General features: G+C 52.6%; 1 protein-coding gene across 2 annotated transcripts in view; it reads right to left on the reverse strand.

Moving 5' to 3' along the window:
- Mdga1 (MAM domain containing glycosylphosphatidylinositol anchor 1) overlaps window positions 1–27028 on the reverse strand; it is a 57886-nt gene extending 30858 nt beyond the window's left edge. For both annotated transcript variants that reach the window (XM_035451874.1, XM_027394413.2), the window contains exon 1: window positions 26962–27028. In XM_035451874.1, coding sequence (XP_035307765.1) covers window positions 26962–27028 — 67 coding nt within the window. The remainder of the gene's footprint in view (window positions 1–26961) is intronic.
- Between the last annotated feature and the right edge of the window lie 564 nt (window positions 27029–27592).

Here is a 27592-nt window from a genome sequence, read left to right on the forward strand (position 1 = left end):
GAAGCTAAACTTCCTAACCCTGTCTTTGCTTGGCTGCCCATCTCAGTTCCTCCTGAGAGCACACTCGTGCCTAGAAATCACATGCCTACACACCACCTGCCCCATCCTCTCAAGCTTCTGCTTTTTCAATTTCACTTTGAATACGTATGCATGTGTGGTGTTTATGTGTGTGAGTGCATATGTAAACGTGTGTGCACACCTGTGTGGAGGCTTGAAGTTGATGGTAGGAGTCTTCCTTGGTCATTCTCCATCTTACTCGTGGAGTCAGGGGCTCTCGGGTGAATCCAGATTTTTCTCAGATGGCTAACTAGATAGCCAATTTGCTCCAGGGATTCCTCTCTTCCACCCTTCAAGGGAGCACTAGGATTAATGGCACGTTGCATGCCCACCTGGTGGTTACACCTGTGGCTCCGAATTCTGGTCCTAGGCATTAAAACAAGTGCTTTCTCCTCTAAGCCACCTCCCCAGCCCCTTCCTTCAGCCCTGGCTTTTAGAGACAACACCTCAGCAACGCTCCATGCCAGCACTAGATTATCTGTTCATGTTGTCCCCAAGCTGTGTGCATAGCTTCTCCTGCAAAGGACAGAAGTTTTAATGGGAGGCTAAAAGCCCTCAAAGACTGTGGATCCCTTCTACCCAGTGTCCAGAGGTATAAGTCAAGGGTGAGGCTAGAGGGGCACAGGGGGAAACTGACTAAAGTCTAGTCCCATCCTCCTAACACAACCCCCCACCCCCTCCCCCACCCTGCCAGTGTCTGGGCTCTGGAAAGCAGGGGAGGTTCCAGCTTCACAGCTACTTGCTCAAGACTGAGAGAACAGGGATTAGGGGGAGAAGATTCGATACAAAGGACCAGTGGGGAGCATCCCCTCTGGTGCCTTCCAGCATCCTGTATCCAGAGTGTGCACACATCAGACTGCCTGTCAGGTTCAGGATAGTGGTCTGTAGGCCTCAACTTGGTTCCTACTCAAGGCCCCATGTTGAGGAGTGAATTCATCAGGATGCCTGGGGAGAGAAGGGTGGTCCCGGGAGGAGAATGCAGTAGGAGCTGCAGGGGGACCCTAGGAGGCTCTGTGGAAGAGCAGCACTTGCCCTTCAAAGAGCAAAGAAGATCCCTGCTAGGGGCCGGAGCTGAGTCCCACATTGCATGTCACCGAGGGAGAACAGCAGTGGTGTCTGGGCCTTACTTTACCTGTCTCTGAAATGGGGATGCAGCCAACTTACGATAAATGAAAAGTAGAATTGCCATGTGTTCCAAAAGAGTGCCTGTCATCAACACTGCTGGGACGAACATGTTCTAACCAGAGCACTGTCCCAAAAGGCGACCAGCCAGCAGCTGAAGAAACAGGGTCTTATCAAACTCACTTCTCCCCGCCTATCTCCTCTTATCGAGCCCAGGCTGGCTTCCAGTACAGTCTGTGGCAAGGATGAACTTGAACTCCTGATCCTCCGGCTTGCCTGGGATAACAGGCACAAGCTATCAACCCCAGATAGGCTGAAAACCTGTGGTACAGCCACTTGGCATGACACTGGCCATGCTTACAAAGACCAACTTCTACAAACAGTGTCCCGGTGGCCACCCTGAGTGCATGTCTGTCACGGAGGAATGAACCCAGGTTGAGCAGTTACAGGAGAAGCTGTGTGCCTTCACACAATTTGAGTCACCACTCTGAGCCTGTTTTCCCATTTGTAGGAGTAAAGTGGATTGATGATCTCTGAGGTTTTTTTCAACTTGCTATTGATTTTGTAATCAGTGCACAGTGTCTGTATAAAATGCACACCACACTCCAGGGACTCGGCCTGTCACTGTCACCATGCCATAAAAACGCATGAACGTCACCATACACAGAAGAGATAGGCATCTTTGGCCCGGGTCCCCAGGAAACCTCATCAAGCAACAAACTACCAAGAGATGTCATGCATGCTGGTTGCTGATAAGACCAGAAGGCTGCATGGATATCTGCAGGAAGCCTGGGGTGCCTCTTGACAAGGAAGACATCGGCTGAACAGGCTTCAATGGAAGATAAGCTATAATCTTGGACGCTGTGGCTTGCCCACAGCAAGGCAGTGTTGTAATGACAGAAGCTTTGGTGACTGATAAGGAATGATGGGAAAGAGCCACAAAGCTGCACATGTTCAGGGCACAGCAAGCCTGAGCCAGGGTACACACGTGGGGGAAGAGGGGTAATAGACACAGGTAGGGCCTGTAGCTTTCTCACTGGAGATGGGCAAGGAGCAGCCATCTCGATGACGTCATTAAGATTGCCCACCTCTCTCTGCTGATATTAGCTACTAAGACGATCCTACTCTAATAAGGTTGAGTATACTGGAAGAGATTTGAGCCATATCTACGAATGTTAAACATGCATGTGCCCCATGATGCCATAGTTCCCCTTTTGGGGATAGATACAACAGAAATGAGCACTATGACCAACGCATGACAGGTCCGAGAATCTTCCAAGTGGTTGGCTGGAGAGATGGCTCAGTGGTTAAGAACATGGACTGCTCTTGTAGAGGACCTGAGTCCAGTTCCCAGCACATATGTGCACATACCTGCCCCCTATACACACATACGCATAATCACAAATTAACCTTTAAAAAAAAAGAGAGAGAGAGCCTTTTGAGTGGTTTTTCCTTCCAATCATGAAGACTCTGAAGCAACCCATGTGCCTGTCAAGAGTGGTAGAGGTGAACCCAGTGTGGTGACATGTGCTCATGCGATGGAGAGGCAGAGACAGGTGGAGCTTCGTGAGTTCAAGGCCAACCTGGTCTACATAGCAGGTTCTATGCCAGCCAGGGCTACACAAGAAGACTCTGTCTTAAGACAAAAACAAAAAATGAAACAAGCAAAAGGCAGGGTGGCTCAGCCACATGCTGCAGGCTGGCTGGCCATGGAGCCTCTGGTGGTTCTCCCATCGCTCCTTCTAATCTCTCGGTAAGAGTGTATTGGTATTACAGCTGCTTCCATTACTGTGCCCAAATTCTCCATGGGCTCTAAGGATCCAACTCAAGTTGTCAGGCTTTCGAGGCACGTGTTTTAACCCACTGAGCCATCTCTCCAGCCCCCGCCGGTGTCTTTACACAGTGCAACATCAGCCTAAGTGAAGGAAATGAGCGATAGCCAGGCCAACACCGCCGAACCTCCCAGGCACGATTTGACAGGATCTAGACACAAAAGTGTCTATAATGCATGATTTCATTTGTTCAAAATTCAGAACTGCAAAAGCTAACCTTGTAGTGACAGAAGTTTGGCAGTGACTGCCTTGGGTAGACAGGGTATTAATAACTGGGAAGGGAATACCAGACTGTCCCAGGGAGGTGGGATGGATGAACCTCCATCTGAGTGCTGGTTTAAATGGTAGCGAGATCCATACACCCAGGAATCTGTTTGGGCATCACCCTGTCTGGTATAGTGTGTATATGACATGCCCTCCCCACAAGACTCACAAGTTGGACGGTTGGTTCCCAACTATGCTAAGAGGTGACGGGATCATGAGGGTACTAATTCAATCAATCAGAGGCCTTTGATAAAGAGGGCTCAGGCTGCAGCTCAATTTGTAGCTTAGCCTACATGTAACCCTCGATTTGATCCCAGCCACTGCATAAAACCAGGCACGATGGCTCACATCGTCCTTAATCCTAGCATTTATGAGGCTGAGGCAGGAGGATCGCTTCAAGGTCATTCTTGACTACATACTTTGAAGCTAGCCTGGGCTACTTGAGATCCTATCTCAGATGGGGCTGGGTAATGCTGAGACCTTGCTTCAGTCAGTAAAGTGCTTGCCTTGCACTCATGAGGATTTGAGTTTAATCCAAAGAACTCATGGGAAAAAAAAGCTGGACATGGTAGTGTGCATTTGTAATAACCATGAGACCTTTCTTCAACTGTTAGGTTGAGTTTCTTGGGTATTTTGTCATAGTGACCAAAACACTAAGCTATACTTCAATTTATGAACCAATAAAAAAATAATAAGACACCTATTTGCCTGTCTCTGCTGGCAGTGATCATTGTAATTTTCCCAGAGCACCCAGAACCATCACCCAACCCCCACATTGGAGATGGTTGTGTAGCCATTTCCAGGGAACTGGAACAGTTCTTTCCTGATGGGAGGAGAAAGACTCCTGCAGATTACCAGGCAATTCCAAGAGTGTCAGGGGGGTCACAGGGCCCCTGGGCAAGGTCATACAGGCAGGAACACTGCTGGAGAGAGGACTCTTTGGCTGAGCTGCCTGGAAGTTGTGCATGGAGCTCCCTGGACTGTCCTGCCTGAGTTACGGAGCCCCCTTGTAAGTAAACACCATAACCTCAGCTTCACGAGGTACCGTAAGTGGGTGAACAGATGTTCACACACTTCTCCTCCAGGAAAAGCCACTCGTTAAGAGTGATTTGGGTCGGGTGGTGATGGCACACGCCTTTAATTCCAGCACTCCGGAGACAGAGGCAGGAGGATTGCTGTGAGTTTGAGCCCATCTCAATCTATAGAGTGAGTTCCAGGATAGTCAGGGCTACACAGAGAAACCCTGTCTCAAAAACAAAACAAAACAAAACAAAACAAAACAAACAAGAGTTGAGTTGGCTCCAGCCTTACATTTTCCTCCTGGTATCACATACCTCGTGTCCCCTGGCCTTGACATGCCAATTTGTGCAATGTCCTGCACAGGTCACAAACACAGACTCTGCTGTCTTCATGTTCAATGTCCCCTGACTGTACTTCTCCTCAGCCCCCAGCTCTGCATGTCCTGAGAAGCCTAGAGGAGTGAGGAGAGGCTGCATCTGCTTCAAAAGGCCACCAAGCCAGGGCCTGTCATGATCCCTCCTTCCATCTGGCCAACAACAAAGCTCAGGGACAGTGGCACCCTGCTGTTTGCTGGAGAGACTGTCACCAGAAGTAAACAGGACTCACCCTCAAAGAGCATGATCAAGCAGGGAAGCCAAGAGAGCCAAGGTGGCTTCAGGGAGTGCAGTGAAAGCTCCAAAGCAAAGGGGTGTGACAAAGAACCACAGGGACAGATTTTCTGAAGTCACCGGTCTAGGGCTAACGTCCAGGTCTGTTACCCACCTGCTAGGATACACTGCTCCAGTTTCTCAAGCTTTCTGAGCCGAAGCTTCTTAGCTCGTAAATGAGAATGGTGATGTCTCTCAGAGCCACCATGAGCAGTGAGACACTGGCCCAAATAACACGAGCTCTCATGATGAATGACAGCACCCAGGATGATGAAACAGGAGCAAGAGGAGGGACACCAGACCGCCACTGTGGTCATCTTCCATCCCGGGTGGAAACACACAAAGCAGACACTACACCAGAAATTTATGCTGGGACTGAAGACATTGGGGTGCTTTTATGAACCCCCCCTCTCTTACAGCACGGTGTCCCTCAAGCCTTAGTCTTCTTACTTAAAAAAAAAAAAATGCAGTGACTGTGAGGAATGTGAAATTAAATCCACGTGAGTGTTTAAAACATCTGGGGAGATGGCTCAGAGCACAAGAGTGCTTGCTGTGTAAGCGTGAGTACCTGAGTTCAAATCCTCAGCACCCATGTAAAAGCCTAGGGCCTGACCTCAGAATTGGTGGGGTGGGGTGGGGTGGGGGAAACAAGGAGATTGATAGTCGCCAGCCTAGCTCCAAGCTTAGAGACAGACTTCTGAATCAATAAGGTGGAGAATAACACAACAGGACACCTCACACACACCCCTCTGACTCCCACAGACATGCATACAGGAACACACATGTGCAGATGTCACACATGTATCTACCATGCTTGTACACACAGATATAAAACATGCATGCACACACTAAACAAACAAAATTAAATGGTGCCTGCCACCTAAACCATCGGCCACCACACTGAGGCTAACACAAACACCAGCTCTCAGGCACTTATCTCTGTGAGGTGGGACACATTTGAATGAAGACCCTGCCACACAGCCCTGCTGAGTAGTGGCTTGGTCCCAGTGTGCCCTGTATATGTTCAAGCTCCTTATCTCTGTTCCAAGACAGAAAGGACAAGTCAATATTTATCCTCCTTCTCAGAGGGGGAAACCGTGGCACTCAGAAGAAAACATTTTGGTTGGGTCACTCACTAAGACCATAGCAGAGCGGGGACTCGAACCCAGGCTTGCTACCTTGTAACTCCATTCACTGTTCTGTGGAATCCCCCCTACTTTGTTTCCCCAGGAGGCCACCAGCTGTGACTGAAGGCCTGCTGAGAGTCAGAGAGACTTGTGTGAGCTGGTCATACGGCAAGTCTCTCCACACCCTCACCACAATAGCTTAAGAAGAAACACACTTATTCTGCATTGTTCTACAGATATGAGCCTGTCATTGTTCCCATCTTTCAGATAAGAAAGATGGGGCTCGGGCTCCACAATGTCATGTGTGCCCTGCAAACTGCTCTGGTCTGGAGGCCACTGCACTTCCTGAATCTCATCTGCCAGGTGCTCCATATGGTGCTAAGGACTAGGCTAAGGACACAGCCCCTGGGTCATGTGGGCAGCACCCTTCACCAGCATGCTCCCTCCCTGAGAACCCTCTTGCCCTCTCTTCTCTGGGTACGAACATGTTTATTGATCCTTTTATGCATGTAAAGCAAGCGGACACTTGACAGTGTAGCACAGTTAATCGTGCTGAAATATTAACAAGCTTTCCCCTTAATTAGCTGCTCAGAGAACGGTGCCCGATGACCTGGGAGAAGGCTTCCTGGGCAGGTGACAGCCAGCCCTCCCCGACCATCTTTTGCTAGGATTGACTTTCTGTGCCCCTCCTGTGGCCCTCGGGTTACAGACATGGGTCTCCTGGGGAAATGAGCCCTGTCCTGCGTGCTCTCTGCAATGGGCTGGTCTAACCTTCATGTGGCCCAGAGAGCTACATGTTGTCAGAAGCCTGGGGTGACCCAGACTTTCTGGAAACCCACCTAGATTAGAGTTACTTCCAGTTCCTCTGTGGGAAAATAAGTTTAAAGCAATCTCACTTCTCCGGGCCTATCTCCTCTAGCCTCACCCCAATGCAAGCCACCTTCAGAGAAATTCCAGCAGACTTTTGGCCCATCCACCCGGTCCTCTCTTCCAGGCATCAGCCCAAGGCCACATTCATTGTGCTTCATCCTCCTGCTCTTCCTGTACTCCAAGCCTTCCTAGGGCACAGACAATCGCCTTTGAATTTTCCACTTATGTGTTGATTGGTTCTGTAACACTTCTCGAGCCTCCAAAATGAGCGATCTCTGGCCTCCGAGCCAGGATACAGAGCCTCATAAATAGAAAGCCTCTTCTGTGAGGAGCCTTGGGGCTCCTCCGCTTAGACCATGGTAAAACGTGTTCTCCACCCCAAGGCCTCTTGTGCTGATCAAAACCGAATCCACAGGACAGAAGGAATAGCTCGGTCACTGAAGTGCTTGTCTTGCAATCACAATGACCTCAGTTCCACCCCCAGCATCCATGTAAAAAGCCAGAGAGCATGGCAGTGAGAGCCAAGAAGGGAGAGGCAGGCAGATCCCTGGGGCTTGCTGGCCAGCCAGCCTTGCCAAATCAAGTGAGAGACTCTGTCTCAATCTATCCAGGTGGATGGCACCCAAAGTTGACCTCTGGCCTCCACACACATGTGTCTGCGTACACATTTGCATATGCTAATAATAAATAGTAAACAATAAAAAACCAATCACACACCCAGCCAACCTCCCCCTTCCTCAACAAGGATCCCTCACCACTACTTGGAAGGGAGGGGCCACTGAGCAAGGCATGGGTCCATATCGAAGGATGAGAAGTCTGCTGTCCCAGCACCACCATTGGGCCCAGAAACAAGCTGCTTTTACATCAGCAGATGCACTGCCTGTTGGCAGAGCCGGAAGCTTCTGGAAGAGGCTGGACCTCTTATGAACCCCACCTATCTGACGGTGGTGGCTTGCTTGTCTGTCCCCCAAGTCCCTGGGGGCATTAGGCACCTCTCACCACATCTGCGTCTCATCAGTGGGAGGCCAGGTGAAGCTCCCATTTGTCAGTTGCCAGTCAGCAGCCATGGAAGCTGCACGTCCATTCGTGAGGGTCTGGAAAGCCTCCCTAGGCCACTGGGGAAGACCTCTAAATGAGAACCTGCAGGGACACCAGTCCAAACTAGAGGAGGACAGAGAACAGCAGTAGCCAGCATAGATAGAGCAGTCGTTCAGGGGAAGAGAAAGCAGGAGCCTGCTAGACTGAGGCTGTGAGTGCTGGGCTGTGTAAGGTGGGTCTGAGGGACAAAGGCAGGACTCCACAGTCATGCGACCTTGGGCAAGTTAGTAAACCTCTGAGCCTCAGTTTCTTTATCTGCAAGATGGGGAAGCACTGTTCCTCATACTCCACCACTCAACTTCTGCTTGAGGATTGGGCATTGGGAACCACGCCCGGGGACTGGTGCCTGGTAGGCGCTCATTTCTGCTCCATTTCCAGCTGGTAAGTGAGCCCAGGATCTTCTGGGAAACAGTCCTGAAGTTCCACAAGAGGAGTCAACAAAATTCAACGACGGACATTTTAGCAGGATACAAAAACCAGAGCAGCAAAGGAGGCTGAGCCTGGTCACCAGTGAAAGAGCGCCATCTGCTGGTGGGGGACTGAGGCTGCTGCCCATTGATCTGGCTCAGGGATTTGGGGCTGTGTTCACTGGTTCACTCATTCGGTATCCTAACTTGGGTCCTCATCATCTAGCTCTCCCCAACATGCTCTCCCATTCTCACAGTTCCTTCAGCCGGTAGTCCAGAGTCTGATTATAGCCCAGGCCCCTGCCCTTACATATACATTGATCTGCCCCTGGGTGTCTCAGGGGACACGCTTCCTGTCTCAATTGTGACAATAATTGCTGTGTGACTTGAAGCAAATCATAATACTCTCATTTGAAGCCTCAGTTTTCTGACTACAAAATGGGCTAGCCATGAATAGCGAGTGATAAACATGTAAGGATGGTATGCCCCAGGATCAGCACTGGATGCCTGGCAGACGGGAGGGGGCACAATCACCCAGACCCGCACGGCAGCTCTGGCTAGTCCAGTGTGGATCCTCACATCCCCCTGAGTGCTGCTGTCCCTATATTTTGGAACACAGGTCCTTGGAACCAGGCCTCTCCTACTGTACTACATCCAGATCTCATCCTAGAAGGCGGAGCCTGGGTCAGGCCCTGGCCAGGAACAGGCAAAGCAGTACTGTACTAAAGCCAGGGGTCCCTGAAGACTTTGACTCCAAATCCCAGGAATATGAAGGGTTAATGGGGCTTCATTTGAGCCTGTGGATCCAATACCCAACCCCAAAGCATAGGGCTCCATTTGGGCTCCTGGGGGGGGGTTGTCTGAGATCCTGAACCCTCAAACAGAAGGTGGTGGTGATGGTTGGGTGGGAACCCTTCCCATGAATTTGCTGGAAGTGGGCGCCAGTTCTTCACTGGACTTAAACCCCCACAAAATAATATTAGGCTCACAGTGTCTTGCTAAGTACAGCATCTAACAAAGTGCTGTGTAAACTGCAAAGCCCAGTGACTATCTACTCTTGCCACGATCATCAGGTGCCGAGAGGTCCAAACACAGCCTCGGGGTGTGAAAAGTCAGAAATTAAAAAGCATGAGACCATACATCTATGAAACCAGGGCAGACAAACACACGGAAATGATCAGATTGGCGTAGCCAGGCCAAGCAACCAGGAAACCACCCGACTGTCTCTGTGCCAGAAGCTGCAAGGTGATCTCGTTTTGGGGAAGAGGCCTCTGAAGAATTGCAAAGAGGAAAAACACTCACATAAGGATATCCGTGATGGTGGTATTCAAGAGAAAGGCAAATTGGCATCTGCCCAGGAGCTGGCTACAGAGAAATGGTGACCCGAGCCTGGCCCATCAATGCAGAGGGTGCTACCTCCTGCCCATTAAAGTGGCAGGTTTGAGGGCTCTGTCAATAGCGAGAGACGTGTGTGGGAGATAAAGTCGGCAGAGAGGGAGGAAGGGAAGACTGTTTACCGCTATGTAAAAATGTATCGACAGGTATGGGCAGAGAGCTCGAATGAGTGGTTAATGTTTGATGGGCACAGGGGCCGGCTGCTTCCTGCGAAGTTGTTTAAGTGGCTGATAATAACAATAACAACACTGAAAGCAAAATCAATCTTGTAGCCTGGGAGCTGGCAGGGCCCCAACTCCTAGGATGGAAGAAAAAGAGGAAAAGAAAGGGGGACTCTGGCCTGGGGACCCCTTTCGCCTACCCCAGGTTGCTGTGAGTCCCCAGTGGAGTTCCCAGTCTTGGGACACTGTGAGCCAGCTTCAGCGAGGAACCACAGCCACACTTCCAGAACGTCCCAAAGACTGTTTACATGTAGAGTCACCGGTGTGATCCTGAAGGCCAGCATATCTATCACTCAGGCCCCATGGGTGGGCTCACTGCAAGGTTACACTGACTCTTGCACCACTCAAGCCACTGGCCTCTGGAGACACCTTGACATGAGTGAGACACACTGTCTCCTGATGCTCACTGTCTGTCAGGAAGCCGGGAGGCACCTGAGACCTCTCCTGTATCCCACACACAACCCACTAGCGAGCCTCGCCAGCTCTCTCCTGGAGCTTGCCTCCTGTATGCCACCCGGTTGTTGGTCCCTATCACCAGCTCCTGCCTGGATGGTTAAAGTGGCCTCCTGACAGGTCTACGCAGCCTTTTCCCTCACCCCTTAGCCTACACCACAGCAGCAGAAGCGACCTTTAACAGCACCCTGTTTTCCTTTGTTCACCCCATTACTATCTCACCTAAACCTAACAAGGCCTTCAACAACCAGCTGTAGTAGTTTCTTTCCTCCCGGCTGTGACCAATTACTGGACAGGTAAGGCTTTATCCTGGTTCACAGTCCATTTCTGTGGGGAAGCATGAGGCAGCTGCTCACTTGACATCCGTGGTTGGAGCAGAGAGAGGTGCACACACTGTCTTCCCTCCTTAGTTAACCCTTTCTGGAAGTATCTTCACTGACACACCCAGGAGGCGTGTCTCCTAGGTGATTCAATGTCAGCTGACTTTGAAGATCAGCCACCATGCCTGCCGTGTCCTGTGACCAGCTCCCTCACACCTGGCATTCTACAGCCCTTCTCCTGAGCCCAGCCACACAGTTCTTCAAGCATGCCAAGCCACCCTTATCTCACAGCCTCTGATATGGCATTGCTCTGCTTGGGTAGGTATCTCTCCAGAGTTCTCTCCAGCACTTCCTTCCAAGAGGCTTTCCCTGGGCACCCCAATTACAGCCCTATCCCTGCGCTGACTGTGGGGTTTTTATTAAGGCTCATCAGGGGCTGGGAGATGGCTCAGCAGCTAAAAGCACTTGCTACTCTTACAGAGGACCCAAGTTCAATTCCCAGCACCCATATCAGGTGGCTCACAACTGCCTGGAACTCCAGTCCCAGGGGATCTGATGCCCTCTTCCGGCCTCCATGGAAACCTCCACTACACACACACACACACACACACACAGAGAGAGAGAGAGAGAGAGAGAGAGAGAGAGAGACAGAGACAGAGACAGAGAGACAGAGACAGAGACAGAGACAGAGACAGAGACAGAGAGACAGAGAGAGACAGAGAGAGACAGAGAGAGAGAGAAACATACATATAATATTTTAAAGAGAAATAAAGTCCATCCACACCCAGCCATATTTTTTGCTCTCTCTCTCTGTGTCCCTTCAAACACTCCTAGGAGGGAACATATGTTACATGTCTAAAAGGACATGCCATCTTCTTCCAAGAGTCAGTTCAAAAACCCAAAGTCTGGGAATGTTCTCTCTTCAGCATCCAATATATTTATAAATCAGGAAACAACACTGCCCTCCTCTTAAGCATGCTCTTATTAGTCCTTGTTGTTTTTTCTCCCTCCATCACTGAAACGTTTCCCTCTCCCTCTCTCTCTCTCTCTCTCTCTCTCTCTCTCTCTCTCTCTCTGTGGCTGTAAATGGCACAAACCGTGGGATCTGATTATAATGCTATGCTTTGAAACAACCTATAAATGACTGGGTGGGCGAGGGGTGAAGGATTTGCTCCTGAGGGCTAAGGGCTCCACAGGGGAAGGCTGTGGATATGACATGGGAGGGGACTAGCTTTCATTAAGGCAAGGTGAAGTGTGGCATTTACAGTGACATCGAGGCTGCTGGTGGGTCTGGGTGAGGCAGAGGAATGGGAACGATTCAGGCGTGAGGATCGCAGCGAGAACCTTCTTACCTTTCTCCCTTCTGGGGCCACAGCCTTAGCCTCGTCCTCTCCCTCATCAATACTGTGTCACCTGCCTGTGCACCAATCATGTTACCCCACTACTCTGGTGGCGTTCTATGGGATGCAGTGGGGACAGTGGCTGCTTTCGGGGCTCTCTCTCAACATCTCTGTCATTAAACCTCCCTGGGCCAGGCACTGGGCTGAGGACAGCTTAGCGCACATGGATTCTCCTCATAGGTGGGGAAACTGAGGAACAGGGGAAAAAATAAAATCCTGTCCAAATTTTCACATGGCTGAGGCGGGACTGGAACCCAGGACCCATTCCCAAAGGTTCTGCAGCTTCCCTTCAGCTCACACCGCCTCACCCCCCACACACACACAGCAAGAGAGACATTGTTCACTCGCTGTGGTATATTTAGTTACTCGATACTGAAATTAGACCTTGGTGGTGTCACCTGAGCCTGACAAGTCATGTGCAACAGCTGACCTCAGAGCTGCGAGCCAGCCGATGACACCTCAGTGTGAATCTTCTCCCATCGTGCCCTGCCTGGGGCTCTGAAGGAGGGAGGGGGCCTCCATGCATGGGGCCACTTGGCCAGCTCTTCCCAGAAGCCTCCTCTCTGGTTGCCATGGCACCACTCCTCAGAGGCCTAGGTCTGATGGGGTCCTGTGCGTGGTGTCCCTGGAGAAGGGGCTGCAGTGGCCCCAGTCCCAAGGCTGCAGTCAACAGGGTCTCCTCATTCAGAAGGAAGATGCTGCTCTCTGGGGCCGAAGGGGCCCTGAAAAGGACCAGGCAGATGGCTGAGGGGACAAGGTGTGAACAAGAGCAAAAGGAACGACAGGGAGAAACCAGGGTAAATGGGGGAAGCGGGAATTTGGCTCCTCTGCCTAGTGACCAGAAAACAGTAGGCACTTAAATGTTGGGGAAGGAGGCTTTTTTTTTCTCCCTAGAGGTAGGGTCTCAGGTAGCCCAGCTGGTCTTGAACTCACTATGGAGCCAAGATGACTGAATTCCTGAATCTCTTGCTTCTGCCTCCCAAGTAGTGAAATCATAGGCATGCCCACACACCCAGTTCATGCCACGTCAGGGAGCTAACTCACAACTCATGAGTGTTAGGCAAGCACTCCACCAACTACCCTACATCCCCAGCCCTAGAGCTTGAAGGAGCTTGAAAAAGATTCCCTGGCTAGGCTACCAGCAAAGGGTTTGTCCCGACCAGGCTCAGAGTAGGAGCCTGAGTCAGGAAGTTAGGCGCATAGTAGCCCTAAGGGGATGACTCTCCCGTTGGAGCCATGGCTATTCCCAACCAGTTGGCCATGGAGTTTCATAAGACAACCCCTCTCTCTGCCCTGAATCTCCTTCTGCTGGCCCCAGCTGGGGGCACTGTGGTCCTGCACCAGCCCAGCCTCCTTCCTGGCAAGGGTGTCCTGGGTGAATGTGCGCCTGGCACAGGGCCCGGTGCCTGGGAATGAGGCTCTGGCGGGTGGCTTTGTGTTTTGTGAAAACCAAACCCACAACCAAGCCCGGCAGCCAAGCAAAGCCTGCCGGGAAGGCTGGCAGGCCTCCCTCCCAGTCCCCCACAGAGCACCCCCCCAGGAACTAAGGGTGTCACCAGCTGCCACCCTGGCTGGCACAGGAGACCCAGTGGACAAGGCCTGGGTCTAGCTCTGGCCTCCCAGCCTGACCCCCTTCTCCCTGGAATAAATTGGAATAGAAATGAGAGGGAATCGCTCTCCTCTGTTTGAACAAATTGCTATGGATCCCTCCCTGTCTCAGGTCAGGGCTCGCGATGGGGGATATTTTCACTTGCCGACTGCTAATAGACTCAGGAGAAACTGCTGGATCGATTGTGGCCGGGAAAATTAGCCATGAGCTCCGGGCCAGCCTCGGCCTGCCCCTGCCCCCCACTCCAGGCCTTTTGGGGGGAGAAGAGGGGGCCTGTGCCCAGCAGGAACCAAAGCCAGGAACAGACAGATTGAACCCGGGGTGTTGGGGCCGAGCCTGTTGGCTTCCAGGAACCACAGTCTGTTGGAGGGCTGGGGACAAAGGTAGCTGTTCAGAGTCCCTGAGGAGGTCCCCAGGGCACACCCAGTGCATCCATGCATTCATCCGTGTGCAGCACCAGTACGTGTCTGTGCACCCACTCACACATGCCCGCCAGATTTCCATGTGCATGAGAGATATGACAAGAGGCTTTGGTGCGAGGTGGCTGTCGCTGTCAGGGTCCCAGTGAGAAACATTTGCCTATCCTGCTGTGTCAAGAACATGTACACACACACACACACACACACACACACACCACATCTCAGTTAGCTCAGGTCCCACTGAGGAGACGGAGCAAGGCTGCTGGCTTATACCTGGCCACCAGTTTCTGCTTCTGAAGGATGGAGTTAATAGACCAGCTCACCTGTAAAGTCATCAGCCTCTAACCTCTGGATTTGAGCTCGGTATCACTTGCTGGGTGTCACCCAGTAGGTGCTCACTAAATGCTAAATTCATCTCAGGTCCCAGTTGTAAGCTCCTCAAAAGGCCAGAGGCTATGTGGTCCCTGGAAAAGCTCCAGGTGTTCAGGACTGCAGGGCAGCAAACTCCTTGAGGGCACGGACAGAATTCTGTAGATCTCAAAACTCTGCCTGAAGGGCAAGGTGTTGGGCCACCTCCACCTTGACTTGGAATTCCTCAGAGCTGGCATCCACTCACAGCATTGCCCAAAATACCCTGGAGATTCCTGCTTGTCCTCACGACTCTCTTACCCTGTCCCCTTCAGGGATAAGCCCTGCCCCCATCTTCTAGAAAGGTCTAGGGCAGTAGTTTCTAACCTATAGGTCTTGGCCCCTTTGGGCAAATGGCCCTTTCACAGGGGTGGCCTAAAACCATCTGCATATCATGCCGGGCGTTGGTGGCCCTTTAATCCCAGCGCTTGGGAGACAGAGGCAGGCGGATCTCTGTGAGTTCAAGGCTAGCCTGGTCTCTAGAGCGAGTGCCAGGATAGGCTCCAAAGCTACACAGAGAAACCCTGTCTCAAAAAACAAACAAACAAACAAAAAAGACCATCTGCATATCAGATATTTACATTATAATTCATAACAGTAGCAAAATTTCAGTTATGAAGTAGCAACAAAAATAATTTTATGGTTGGGATCACCACAGTATGAGGAACTGTGTTAAGGGATCGCAGCATCAGAAGGTTGAGAACCATTGGTCTAGGGGAAACCCACACACTGAGATCTAGTGAGTAGCTTGCTCTCCAAATCAGGCTGGCTCCATCCACAAAGGGTGATGGCATGGTACCTGCTGTCAGTCCCCCAGGTCCTTCTAGCCATTTCAGTGGCCATTCATCTCGCTCCCAGATGCTAGCACTTGCCATCTTGTGCAGTCAAACACCACCCTGACCACTACAGCCAATGTTTCTATTTAACAAGTCCTACCATGGGGGAGGCTTGGCCAATGAAAGCAGCAGTGGGTGTGTCCCTAGCCCAGGAGCAGAGACAGATATGAACTAGCGCCCTCCGGAAGGCCACAGGGCAACTGGTTTAATCAGGCTCAAGGGGGAGGGGTCCCCTAGTTTTCCAAGCTTACTTCTCTGCTTCTCAACCCAGGCCACCTAAAACCACAGCTCCAAGGGAGTTTTGATGATCTATGGTGTATGGAGGTAGTCCATCCCAGCCCCCACCCATGTCTTGTCGGTGTCACCCCCCACAAAGCACCATGACCTTATCCCAGAGTTCACACCCTGCCTAACCACTCCCTCCCTTACCCCAAACATTGTTCCTGGATACCCCATGCCTGAACCCAGCTACCCATTAGGCCCGAGCCTAATAGGTGTGGCCTTCACAAACTGCTTGTCCTTTTTGGTCTCAAGTCTCTTCCTACACTGAATCTCAGCGACCCCAATGGGCTGGGTCACATGAGGTCACTGTGGGGTGACTGAGTCCTGCCTGCCATACCCTCTGGTACTTCTGCAGCAGCCTTGTGGGGAGCCAGGCCTCAGTGGTGCAGGAAGCTAGCCCCACCTTCCCCAAGGTCCCCTGCACTTTACTGGAGCATTAGAGCCAGACTCAAGGAATCAGGGCACTGGAGTTCAGTTCCCTCCTGGTCTGCCCTCCTGGGGTTCCACTCAGAGAAAGGAGCCTCCCTCCAAGCCTCTGTGAGGGCGAGAAGAGGCTCAAGGCCAAGGACAGATTCAAGTTCAGCATAGCAGACTCGGCACCAGGTCTTTCTGAGGTCAGGTCATGTTCCAGCAAGTTGACATCAGGTCAGACAGTGAGAAGAACTTCTCTAAATGAAGGCCCAAAGAAAGATGCAGCGAATTGTAGAGGGGCTTCGTGATTTCACAAGAGAGGGGACTCCCCCAGAAGTTGGCAAGTAAACTTGTTCACCTCAGAAGAACTTCCCAGCCCCATAGACTTCAGTGCCTGAAAGCCAGGAGCTGCTACTCCCAGGTCACAGAGTTCAGGCTGAAATGAGACACTTGGAAGTGGAGATAGACTCCCTGGAGAGCCTCCTAGCCAGAGAGGGGTGGGGCTGGGAGTGGAGGGACCAGAGACTCAGGCAGCAGGAGACCAGGCAAGACTCTCACAGGAGTGTCTGGGTGACTCCAGGCAAGTCCCTTGCCCGCTCTGGTCTCGGTGTTCTCCAAGCCCTGCCCTCCAGCAAGGTTGGCAGAGTGGGTGAACGAGGGCCACTCACACCAGTCAGACCTCCTCAGTCAGGAAGTGGCAGGTGGGGAAAGAAGATGGTTCGAGGGTAAGGTGTTTGCTGCACAGCTCCAGGACCTTAACTCCTCCTTAGAGATCCCCATCCGGGCCACATGAGGCCTCATTCTCTTGGGAACCCCTGTTCTACTTGAAAAAGCCAGGCGTGGGTGAAAAGGAGGGCTTAAGAGTACTGGCTGCCCTAGCAGAGGACCCAAGTTCAGTTCCCAGCACCCACATCAGGCAGCTCACAACCACCTAAAACTCCAACTCCAGGGCATGTGATGTCCCTATTCCAGCTTCTAAAGGTGCCTCTGTGTGTGTGTGTGTGTGTGTGTACACATACACACAGATACATAGTCAAAAATAAAATACATATTTTAAAAAGAAAAAGATAGAGCCAGACATGCCTTTAGTCACAGTTCTGGGGAGGCAGAGATAGGCAGGTCCTTGGGGCTTTATGGCCAGCCATTCTAGCCAGTCAGTGTGCCCCAGGTCCAGGAGAGACCCAGTCTCAAAAGTTAAGGTGGAGGGCAGCTGAAGAGGACCGCTGACATCGGCCTCTGGTCTCCAATGTACATGAACCCCCAAAAAGGACAGGTATCTAAGTGGAAACTGGTGTCTAGTTCATCACTATCCACCTCCATTCCTGTCTTTTTTTTATTTCAATTTTTAGTGTGTGTGTGTGTGTGTGTGTGTGTGTGTGTGTGTGTGTGTGTGACAGAGAGAGAGAGAGAGAGAGAGAGAGAGAGAGAGCACTTGTGGAGGTCAAAGGGTAACTTTCAGGAGTTAGTTCTCTCCTTCCTGGGGATTGAACTTAGATCCTCAGGATTGGTGGCAAGTGCCTTTCCCCACTGAGCCCCACGTGTTTCTTCCTGTACTTCTGTAAGCAAGAAAGTGCCCATCTCAGCCTTCCTGACAGTTAAAATGGCCAAGGAACTCAAGACTGCCCAACGTAAATGGAAGCCACCAGGGGCTTCTGGGAAGTCTCCTTAAAGGGAGGAGGGTTGAGCCGAAATGTCAGGTTTGCTGATTTCACTGGGCATGATGCAACTCCGGCACCAGGAGTTGTCCAAGTGTCCCTGGTTATGGTATGTGCAGCCAAATCCGAGGACTACCACTTAAGCAGGGCCTGAGGTGGAAGGAGCCTGGGGGACCTCTGGAACTGAGGAGCCAGCGACTGAAGCCCCAGTGTTTCATAGCCAAATGTGGTCTCTGGAGGGCTGGAGGGCTCCTCGTGCGTCAAGAATCAACGCCCCCTACCCTAACAAAAACTAGGGAACAAACCAGTTAGGCACCCCCTGAGTAGCCTCACACGGGGTAGTACAGGCGGGCATGAAGTTTGGCACTGGGTGGCTTTGAGTTCAAATCCCGACTCTACCATCTACCCGCCAACTGTGGAACCTAGGTGCATCACTCAGCCTGAGCATAAACCTTTGCACTTGGAAAATGAGGGCTGTGGAAAGATCTTTAGGGACACTCAGCACCCATCCACCTTCCAGCTCTTAGTTGGTTTGGGATGAGGAGGCCCTGTGATTGGAAGCAGGGATAAAGTTCTATCCCGATGCTGGCCTGAGCTTTCTGTGAGAATCGTGCAAGCAGAAAGCATCCAGCTGGTAACTTTGGGGACAATAAGTGGCCTGCAGTACAGCCCCCAGGGTCCAGCAGAGCTTGGCTGAACCTCAGTTTGGGTGTCAGCCTGGAAGCCTAGACAATGCGCTGGAGACATCCCAGGGAGAAGATGCAGTTTGGCCTGACTTATTCCAATGTGTCTACACCCACCGCATTGATCCAGCTAGCCTCTGTGTCAAAGCACCAATTCCAGGGCTTCCAGCTGCAGCTTCCATCTGCAGAGCTCCTGCAGCAGAGGGTCCAGGCAGAGCAAGGCCTGTTCTGTGGATAAGCTCCCGGATAGCTGTGATATGCTACCTCACGGCTTCCAAGCCACCAGATAATCCTAGCTTCTTGGCTGGCTCTGGGACTGGAAGGGACCCAAAGGGAGCTTGGGTTAGCCTCTTCCAAGCCACAAGGTCACCCATCCCAAAGTCCCAATTTCTTCTACCAGATACAGACAGGCTGGGCCCAGGTTAGAACCATAGCCACTTCAGGCCTCCGAGGTCTTCCAAATTTCTCAGACAACACTGCTTCCGTGCAGCACACACACAGGGGCTTCCCTCAGTCTGCTGTCACCACCTCTGCTCCTGCAAGTCCCTACAAGTCACCGCAGAGCTGGCAAAACACTGGCATTATATTGAGGCTTCCCCATGACCCCAGCACCTTCCAGACAGGGAAACTGAGACTCTCCTTGAAGAGAGACCCTGCCCTCCTGATCATTGCCCTTGTTATGCCAGAGCAATCCATGTGCCACCAGCGTCTCTGTCACCATTGTGAGGGCTATGCTAGAAACAGAGCCTGGATCTGCATTTTCCCCAAGACCCTCCCTGGAAGAGTTGAGGAGTCCCCTCCCTCAGTGGGCCTCTTCTCTCCCTCACACAGTGGCCCCCAACTATGTCCCTGGCTTTCTAGTGCCTATCCCTTCTCAAGCCACCTCTGACATCCCCTCCCTAATGACATCCACTTTGTCCCCCCTCTCTCCTCTCTCTAGACATGGGACCCTGGCCTCATCCCAGTGTCCCCACGGACACATACCTTCCCAAGTCCATATTGTTTTGTGGACATAAACCAAGGTGCACAGTGACCCCTTCTGAGTTGTGCTCTCCTCAGAACAGCCTCCCTGCCACACAGCCTACACACAAAGCCGACCTTAAATCGATGGCTAGGAAGGCAGCCCAGTCGGTAGAGTTCATGCCTAGCTTGCACAAAGTCCTGAGTGCAGTCCCCAGCATAAATTGGGCACGATGGGATATGACTGTAACCCCGGCGCTTGAAAGGTGAAGATAGGAAAGCAGAAGTTCAAGGTCACTCCTGGCTACCTAGCCAGCCCGACTCAAAATAAAACCCCCAGTCATTAAAGCTATTTGTCAAGGCCTTTGTTTGTCCGTCTGCCCTGACAGAGGGCTAACCCAGGGCAGCGCCTTTTCTCCGGCTTCATTCTGGGGCAGGATCAAGCAGCAATTGAGAAGCCGGGGCTTCTTACCCTGTTCACTCTCCTGCCCCAAATCTGTCTAATCAACAGCTTTGTATTCTTCCTCTTCCCACTGTGAGCCTGTTCCCCAGCTGCCAACTGCAGGCCATTGTCAACTCCTGTCCCCACAGGATCTCTTTCCCCTGCCCCGAATTGGTTTCGTGATGGGGTTCTGCAGTATCTCTCACTCATGCCCTCCCCTCCTTCAAGGGACTCTGTTAGAAAGTGTCCACTGTGCTCCTCACATGCTCATAACCGCACCCAACCCACTAAACTCAGAAGTCCTTACACAGCCTTCAATACTTCAGACATCTGTCCTTACTGGTTGTCCACGCCGCCTGTCTGCCACCCTCCTCCTCCGGTTCATTCTCTTGCCCACAATGGACTCCTTGACTTTTGTTCTAACAAGCCAGGCCCATCCTTACCCCAGGACCATTGCACTGACTGTTCCCCTGCCTGGAATACTTCCCACAGCTGTCCATGAGGTCTCTGTTTTAGGGGCACCTCCACAGGGAAGCCCCCCAACTCCAGCCACCATGAATGAACTTGACCCACAGTTTCTCTACTCAGTCCCCTTGTCTACACGACACTCCTGTCAGTAAAATGCATCACATTCATGTTCTCATGCTTGTGGCCAGTCTCTCCCTCCACAGACATGTAAACCTTAGGAGAAACAAGAACTGACACCACCATCCCCCGCACCAATCCTGTTATATAGTCAGTTCCTCTTACCCCTTCTCCCAGCCACTGAGCCAGGCCAAGCCTCATGACAGCTCTGCACCCTGCAAAGGCTCCAGAAAGTCTCTCCACACCACCCCCTCAAAAAACACTAGCTACCACCATGCCCCCAGCCAAGACCTCCATGCCCACTTCCCCAAGCCCATCATTCCAGCATGGCCTCCATCACAGACTTTGCAGTCCACATTTCTGGGCCTCATCCAAGGGCTGCAACTTCATCTCCCTGAACCTTTTGGCTTCCTCAAGGGTGAAATGGGCTGAAGAATCTATCTCTCCAGGGGACTTGGTGCAAGCTAGAGACAGCAATTCATATTCATGATCTCTGTCACTGTTGTTATTACTCCTTGGTCTTTCCAATCCTCACAGCCTCAACTTCCTTTCAACCAATGCCTGACCCACAGAGCAACTCTCCCCATGCCCAGGGTCTTCAGGTCTATATGCCCTCTGCCAGGGACAGCCTCCCCAGGCCTGGCTGTTGATGGTCAAGGCTGGTCCAATCTCTGTCCTCCACAAACTCTGGGAGGTGACTTTTCCATCTTCCTGCTGCCTCTCGTTGTCTTTGCCATGAGGGATTTATCAAATCTTTGGGGAACCACTCCCTCCTTCCCCTGATTCATGTCAAGAAGCCCCAAACTGGTGAACAGAACCAGTTTTACCAGAGGTAAGACTCCAAAGAGGTAGACACCAAAGAAAATCACCTCTCATTGTCCTTACTTCCTACCCAGAAAGACCATGGGAATAACGCTGGGGCCCCAGACCCTCTTGCCAACTATGTCACATTGAGCAGGTCACCTATATCCTTAGAACCTCAGTTCAGTGATGAAGACAGGCACCTCCACGGACTGCCTTCTCAGAATACAGAGAAATAAAGGCCACAGTCAGGCCGAGACTTGGCAGGGCATGAGGAACCACTGTGCTTGTGAGGGACTCTCAACTTCATCAAGGAGTCTCCCTGAAAGGGGCCACTCTCCTATATACTGAAAGACACAGAAAGGGCGATACCCAACTCCTGGAAGCTGGGTCTTACTTTTTTTTTTTTTTTTTTAGTTTTTCGAGACAGGGTTTCTCTGTGTAGCTTTGGAGCCTATCCTGGCACTCGCTCTGGAGACCAGGCTGGCCTCGAACTCACAGAGATCCACCTGTCTCTGCCTCCTGAGTGCTGGGATTAAAGGAGTGCACCACCAACGCCTGGTGGGTCTCACTTTCTTATACTTTCATGTATGCTTTGGGTTGTTTTTCATCTGTTATCTAGTCTTCCATTCGAAAGGAAGGAATGAGGAAGGGAAAGAAAAGAAAAAAGGAAAGAAGAAAGAGAAAAATGAAAAAGGAAGAAAGGAAGGAAGGAAGGAAAGGAAGGAAGAAAAAAGAGAAAGGAAGGAGGGAAGGAAGGAAGGAAGGAAGGAAGGAAGGAAGGAAGGAAGGAAGGAAGGAAAAGATTCATCCCTTTGAGCTAAGTGTGGCTCTTGCTGGCCTCTTGCACCAGCTATTAAATGCCACATGGATCCTTGGTCTTGTGACAGTGGAAAATGAGATGCTGGCCAGAGACCGCACCTAGGTTTGCAAAGATGCGATTGTGTAGGGGAATCAGACCCCTCCCCACACACAGCCTCCTAGAGTCAGAGCCCCGCCAGCTCAGCTGAATGCCCACAAAGTTCTCAGCGGGGCCAAGAGAAGAACTGGGTCATCTTGAAAACGCAGAAAGTGTGGCTTTATCCACAGTGGATTCTGAGTGCTCTTGGATTCTGAGGCAGGTATGTGGGAACTGGAGAGAGCCCCCTTCCACCTCAGACTGGGCAATCAGAAGGAGGAGTCTGCCTCTTCTGTGTTGGGGTGAGGAGGCCAGCAAAGGGAAGCATCGATGTAGTGGCCAAGCCCGCCCCCTGCTGGCAACGTCTGGAAGAGCAGCACCAGCTTTATACTGCAGGGCCCAAAGGGATTACACCCGACCTCTCTGACACACAGGCTTCAGAGACCTACTCAGATAGAGGTGTCTGGGTAGGGAGAAGCGGAGCTCCTGCTAGACTGAGAGACCCGAGATTCCACCTCTAGTCTCCCAAACTTTCCTGGGTGGGTACCTTCTGGTCAAATCTTCCTGAACCCAGTCACAGGAAGGTTGCTGTGGGGTTGAGAGGGAGGGGTCCTCCATATCCTACCTGGGCCTTAATACTCCAAGGCCTCTCCGTGCCTCCAGGGAAACCAGGAGAAGCCAGTCCTCCTATCAGGGCCTGATTTCCACTGCCACTCCAGGTATCGATCTTCGGCATCATTCATTTGCCAGGCCTTGGCGGCTGTGATTAGCTCTCTCCTCCTCCCCACGGAGCTCCCCGCCCATCCCTCCATGCTCTGGCAAAGCAAAGCTAATACTGGGCTCTAAATGAGGCTTTACCACCCTGCCACAGCAGCTCAGAGCCAGACCTAGCCAGTTACACGGAGGCCCCTTAGATAGTCCCAGCCTGCCCCTCAAGGGTGCTTTCCTTGACTCATACAATCCCTTCCAATCTAGCTTCTAGACCCTAGAACTTCACCCATGTATGACATTCGGATGCCCAGCCTGCAGGATAGGAAGGCACATCTACCTCAAGTGGGGTGGGGGGCACACCAAGAAGAGCTCTATAGAATAGCCCTGTGGGGAGCCCCCAAGCAGGCTTGGGGGGTTGTCAAAGACAGCACAGCTAAAATAGCCTGGATTTGTAGACACAAGACAATCTTTCCCTCAGACAATGTCTATAACAGAGAATGAAAAGGGAAAAAGGAAGGGAAGTAGGCAGGGACCTTGTTGGGGATTTGGGGAGACCTAAGCCTGCTGCTGACTCTAGGGGCAACCTGCTTCCAGAGGTGAGGCCTTCCCTAGGGAAGACCCCATACAGACAGCCACTTTCAAGGCATGGACTGGGTGTTGGGGGGGGGGAGTCCCAAGTACCTCCACCCCCATCAACACTCAGAAGCCCCACACTGGAAACTCACTTCCCGAAATTCCTTCCCCACACTCCCCCGAGGAAGGGGGGGCTGACTTGGTGATAATTCTGTAAGCGATGCTGCTCTTGTCAAATTATTCAACATCTGTCTTCATGTTCCCACAAAAATTAGCATAGGATAGTAGTTTCTGATGACACCTTTGGTGAAATATTTTGACTTCCCCCAGTACGTTGCAAACAACCTGTCTTAAGGATAATGTCACTTCCCACTCCTGCATATTAAATAATCCAGGGGTTTGTTGTGTTTTTGTAAGCAGCTGAATCCTGCTCACTGGCCCCCGCCTGGAAGTCTGACTGCTTTGAGAGAGGGACAAGAAGCCAGGACAGAGAACGGAAGGCCTCAAACTCTGTCTTCACAGAGCATGCCACCCTCTTTCACCTGTCTACTGTGTTTGTTAAAGAACTAGACCTCTGGGGCCAGCCTCAGCCACACACACACACACACACACACACACACACACACACACACACACACACGCTGGCTAGGCCAGGCCAAAAGCAGATTACAGGATCCACCCTGTAAACAAAAACTGGGCTAGAGATTGAGAATCGGGGAAGGAGGAGGCCCCGCTCCAAACCGCTCCAAATGGACCATCTGGTCTCACACCCGGCTGCTGTAGCATCTGTGGCCCCAAAGAAGAGCAAAGCCACCTGGCCAGACTGGGAGGGCCTCCACAGTCCTGCTGCTGACGGCAGGGTTAGAGCTGGAGGGCAGACCCTGCAGGAGGCAGGGCTCTGAGCAGCTGTCTCCCACTAGGATGGACTGACCCTTGCCCACACCAAAGGCCTCTATCCTGTCCCTGTTCTCCCTTGTCTTCACCCTCCTTATGAGCCCACCCCTTCATCAGCAGCACAGGCCTGAGGCCGAATGACAGCAGCAGCTGAAGTCCATCCCCAGCACATGGCAACAAACTGCTTCCCTCCTGGATGCAAAGCAAAACCCAGCACTTCAGTCTCTTCTCTTTTAGGGCTGCAGGCCTAGGGCCTCATGGTTTTGAGCAGAAACCTTCAACTAAAGCCGTTTGTCTTGGCGAGCGGCGAGCTCTAGAGACAACCTGAGAATTTCATGAAGCATTTTCAACCCGCAGCTCTTCACCCACTCAACAAACCTCCTCGGAGTTCCTATAGGGTGCCAGGTACCATGCTGGGACTGGATGCTGCGGTGATGGCCAGGGTGGATACCTCCATTCCTGTCTAGCACTAGACTCCTACTAGTTGGTCTCACCTGCTTTGGGGTACAGAGGAATGGGAGGGGCAGAACAAACCCTAGCTCTCTACCGCACTTCTTAGGCCAGTCCTAACCTCCTTGAGGTGTCATTGGTGCTTGAGGCATCACAAGGGGCAGTGTCCCCCAGCTTTCTCTTGCTTCCCATCCACCTCCAAGAAGACTTCCCACGCCGCAATCTCCCTGCAGCCCAGCCTTCCCTGGAGCCAGGCTCTCTAAGAGCAGGTGCGAAGAATGCCAGGGAAGAGCCAAGGGTGGACCCAACGGACCTACTCTTCTTTCATTTGTAACAAGAGCAGCTGAGACCAGGGCGTGTGAGAGATGGGAGAAAATGAAGGAAAGGGGAGGGGCAGAGAAGGGGAGGGCCAGAGGCTCTACAGAGACCGTGGCTCTTGCCTCCTAATCTGTCCTCATTGTTGGGGTTCCGACATAGGCCCAGAGAGGTTTCCTTAAGTGCTCATTGGGCCACCCCGATGAAGAATGACTGGAGAAACCCAAACCAGACAGCGTGAGATAGTTCATCAGACCTGTCCAAGAGCACGGGAGGAAAGTGCTGGTATTAGACTGAGAACTTGGGAGGTTGTATGAGCAGATTGCAATAGCCTCTCTGGGGGACTCCCTTAAAGGTGGCTGTGGCTAAGCTGCTGGTGTCTTTGGTGATACTGGAGAAAGAAGGACTCTGAGGCCTCTGGTATCTTCCTATCTAGAGAGGGAAGACCTGTTTCATACCCAGCCCCATACATACAACTCAGCCTCTTGCAGCATCCCTTCTGCCTGCCTGGTCTGGTCCATGCCAGGGGCCAGGCAGCAAGAGACACACAAACTAATTAAGAAAAGGAGTTTGGCTGGATGCCTGGGCTGGCCTCACCAGGGAATTAAGCCCAAGCCAGCTAGCTGTTGGAGCCCAGGGGTATATACTTTCCAGATCCCGGCTTCCCAGGAAGCTCCTTTCTCTTGCCAGGCACAGGCAGAGAACCAGGACCTAAAGCTAGTAGTTGGGGACATGGGCTTTGTCACCCACACAGTACAGTTCCAACTCCCTCCTCTCTCAAAGAGAATAATTAAATTCTTGGCCCCAGAGAAAGAGGGCCAACCCTGCCCACCCCAGCCACACATCATTAGAAAGTAACTACAAAGCCCACCCTGCGGTCATGAGAAGGCAAAGTCAGGGCCATAGGCTCTGGGGACTGACTCTCTGTGCTGTGTACGTCGGGAGGATGACCCTGGGTAGTATTGAACCAAGAAGCCTTCACTGAGAAAACCCACAGCATGAAGTGGAGAAAATGTGGCCAAAATACTCCTCCGTGCGCCGGAGCGTGGCTTGGGGATGCGGGAGCAGAGCTGCGTGACAGGAGGCAGAGTTTAGACACGTAGCCGGATGGGTACGAGCGGTGATTGCGTTTCCTGAGGACGGTGGCTGAATGTGTCTGTGTGTGCAAGCAGGCAGAAGGGAGCTGGGGCTGGGGTTCTGAGGGTGGGAACCAGGGACAGGAGGAGCTGGCTCGGGAGAGGTCTGAAAAGGGAGGCGCCTGGACTAGGGGATGCCCAGCATCTGCTCAGACCGTTAAGAAGGAAGCGAGAAGAGGCGGCTGAGCGGTGGCTACTGCCGGGAATGCGAGCCAGCCGCCCGGCCGTGGTGCTGGCAAGCATCTCGCCCGCGCACAACTCCGGATCGCAGAGCTTGCTTTCACTCGGGAGGCTGAGCCAGGGAAGGAAGAAGATTCGGTGGAAATCGCTTCCCCAGCCCAGAGCTTGGGCTCTTCCCCGGGTCTCCTGAGCCACTGAATTCTCCCAAGACTTCCAGATCACTCCAAACCCTGGCAAGATTTCGGAAAGCCGAGACCTCGCCCCGGCACCCCCAGCTTCATGCCATACCCTAGGACCATCTCCTAGGCTCGGGAGCAGCCCACTGAGTCTCCTGGCGCCCGGGTGAGGGCGGAGACGCGGTCATCCACTCCAGAGTGCAAGCCCAGGGCTCCACCAAGGCCCGGCAGCGCGCACTTTGAGCAAGATCTTGCAAAGTTTCCGCGCGGCTCCACCAGGGTGGAGCTGGACTCGGGCTCTTACCGTAGACTCCTTGTCCCCGACAGTGGAAGGGGATCAGCGCCAGAAGTAGAAGGCAGGTCACCTCCATCTTCACGGCCAGTGCTTCATCCCCGCGAGGCGGCGCAGCCTGAGAGGCGGCGGGGGGCGCATCCGCCGGGGCACCGCGATGCCCTCTGCCTTCCCTCCTTTTTCCCGAGACGCGACAGAGAGCGTGGCGACCGAGAGCAGGAGTCTGAGCAGGCGGCGACTCGGCTCTGTCCTCTTCCCACAGGGCGGCTGCCCCGGTGGGGACGCAGGGGGCGCTGGCCCAGACCCTGGTGCCTCTGCGCACCGGGCGCAGCAGCCAGCTCCCTGGCCCAGAAAGCTCGGCCACCTAGCAGCCCCGGGTCCCCAGGGCTGTCTGCCGAGGGTGCTGAGTGCGGGGATCTCTCTGTTGCGGCGGCCGCCCAGCTCCGATCCAACAGGCCACAGATGCCTGACAAACTTGTCGTTCCCCGCCAAGGGGACGCCCCCTACGTGGAGCCAGGCAGGGAGGTTAATCGGCTCGCTCCAGTCCTGCAGTGGGTGCGGAGGTCTCGGCAGCCCGACCCTAGGGAGCGGGGCTAGGCGCCCTTCCTGGAGGCGAAGGCGCCCTGGGTCCCCGTCCTGTCGA

This window comes from Cricetulus griseus, assembly GCF_003668045.3.
Source record: "Cricetulus griseus strain 17A/GY chromosome 1 unlocalized genomic scaffold, alternate assembly CriGri-PICRH-1.0 chr1_0, whole genome shotgun sequence".
Taxonomy (NCBI): Eukaryota; Metazoa; Chordata; class Mammalia; order Rodentia; family Cricetidae; genus Cricetulus; species Cricetulus griseus.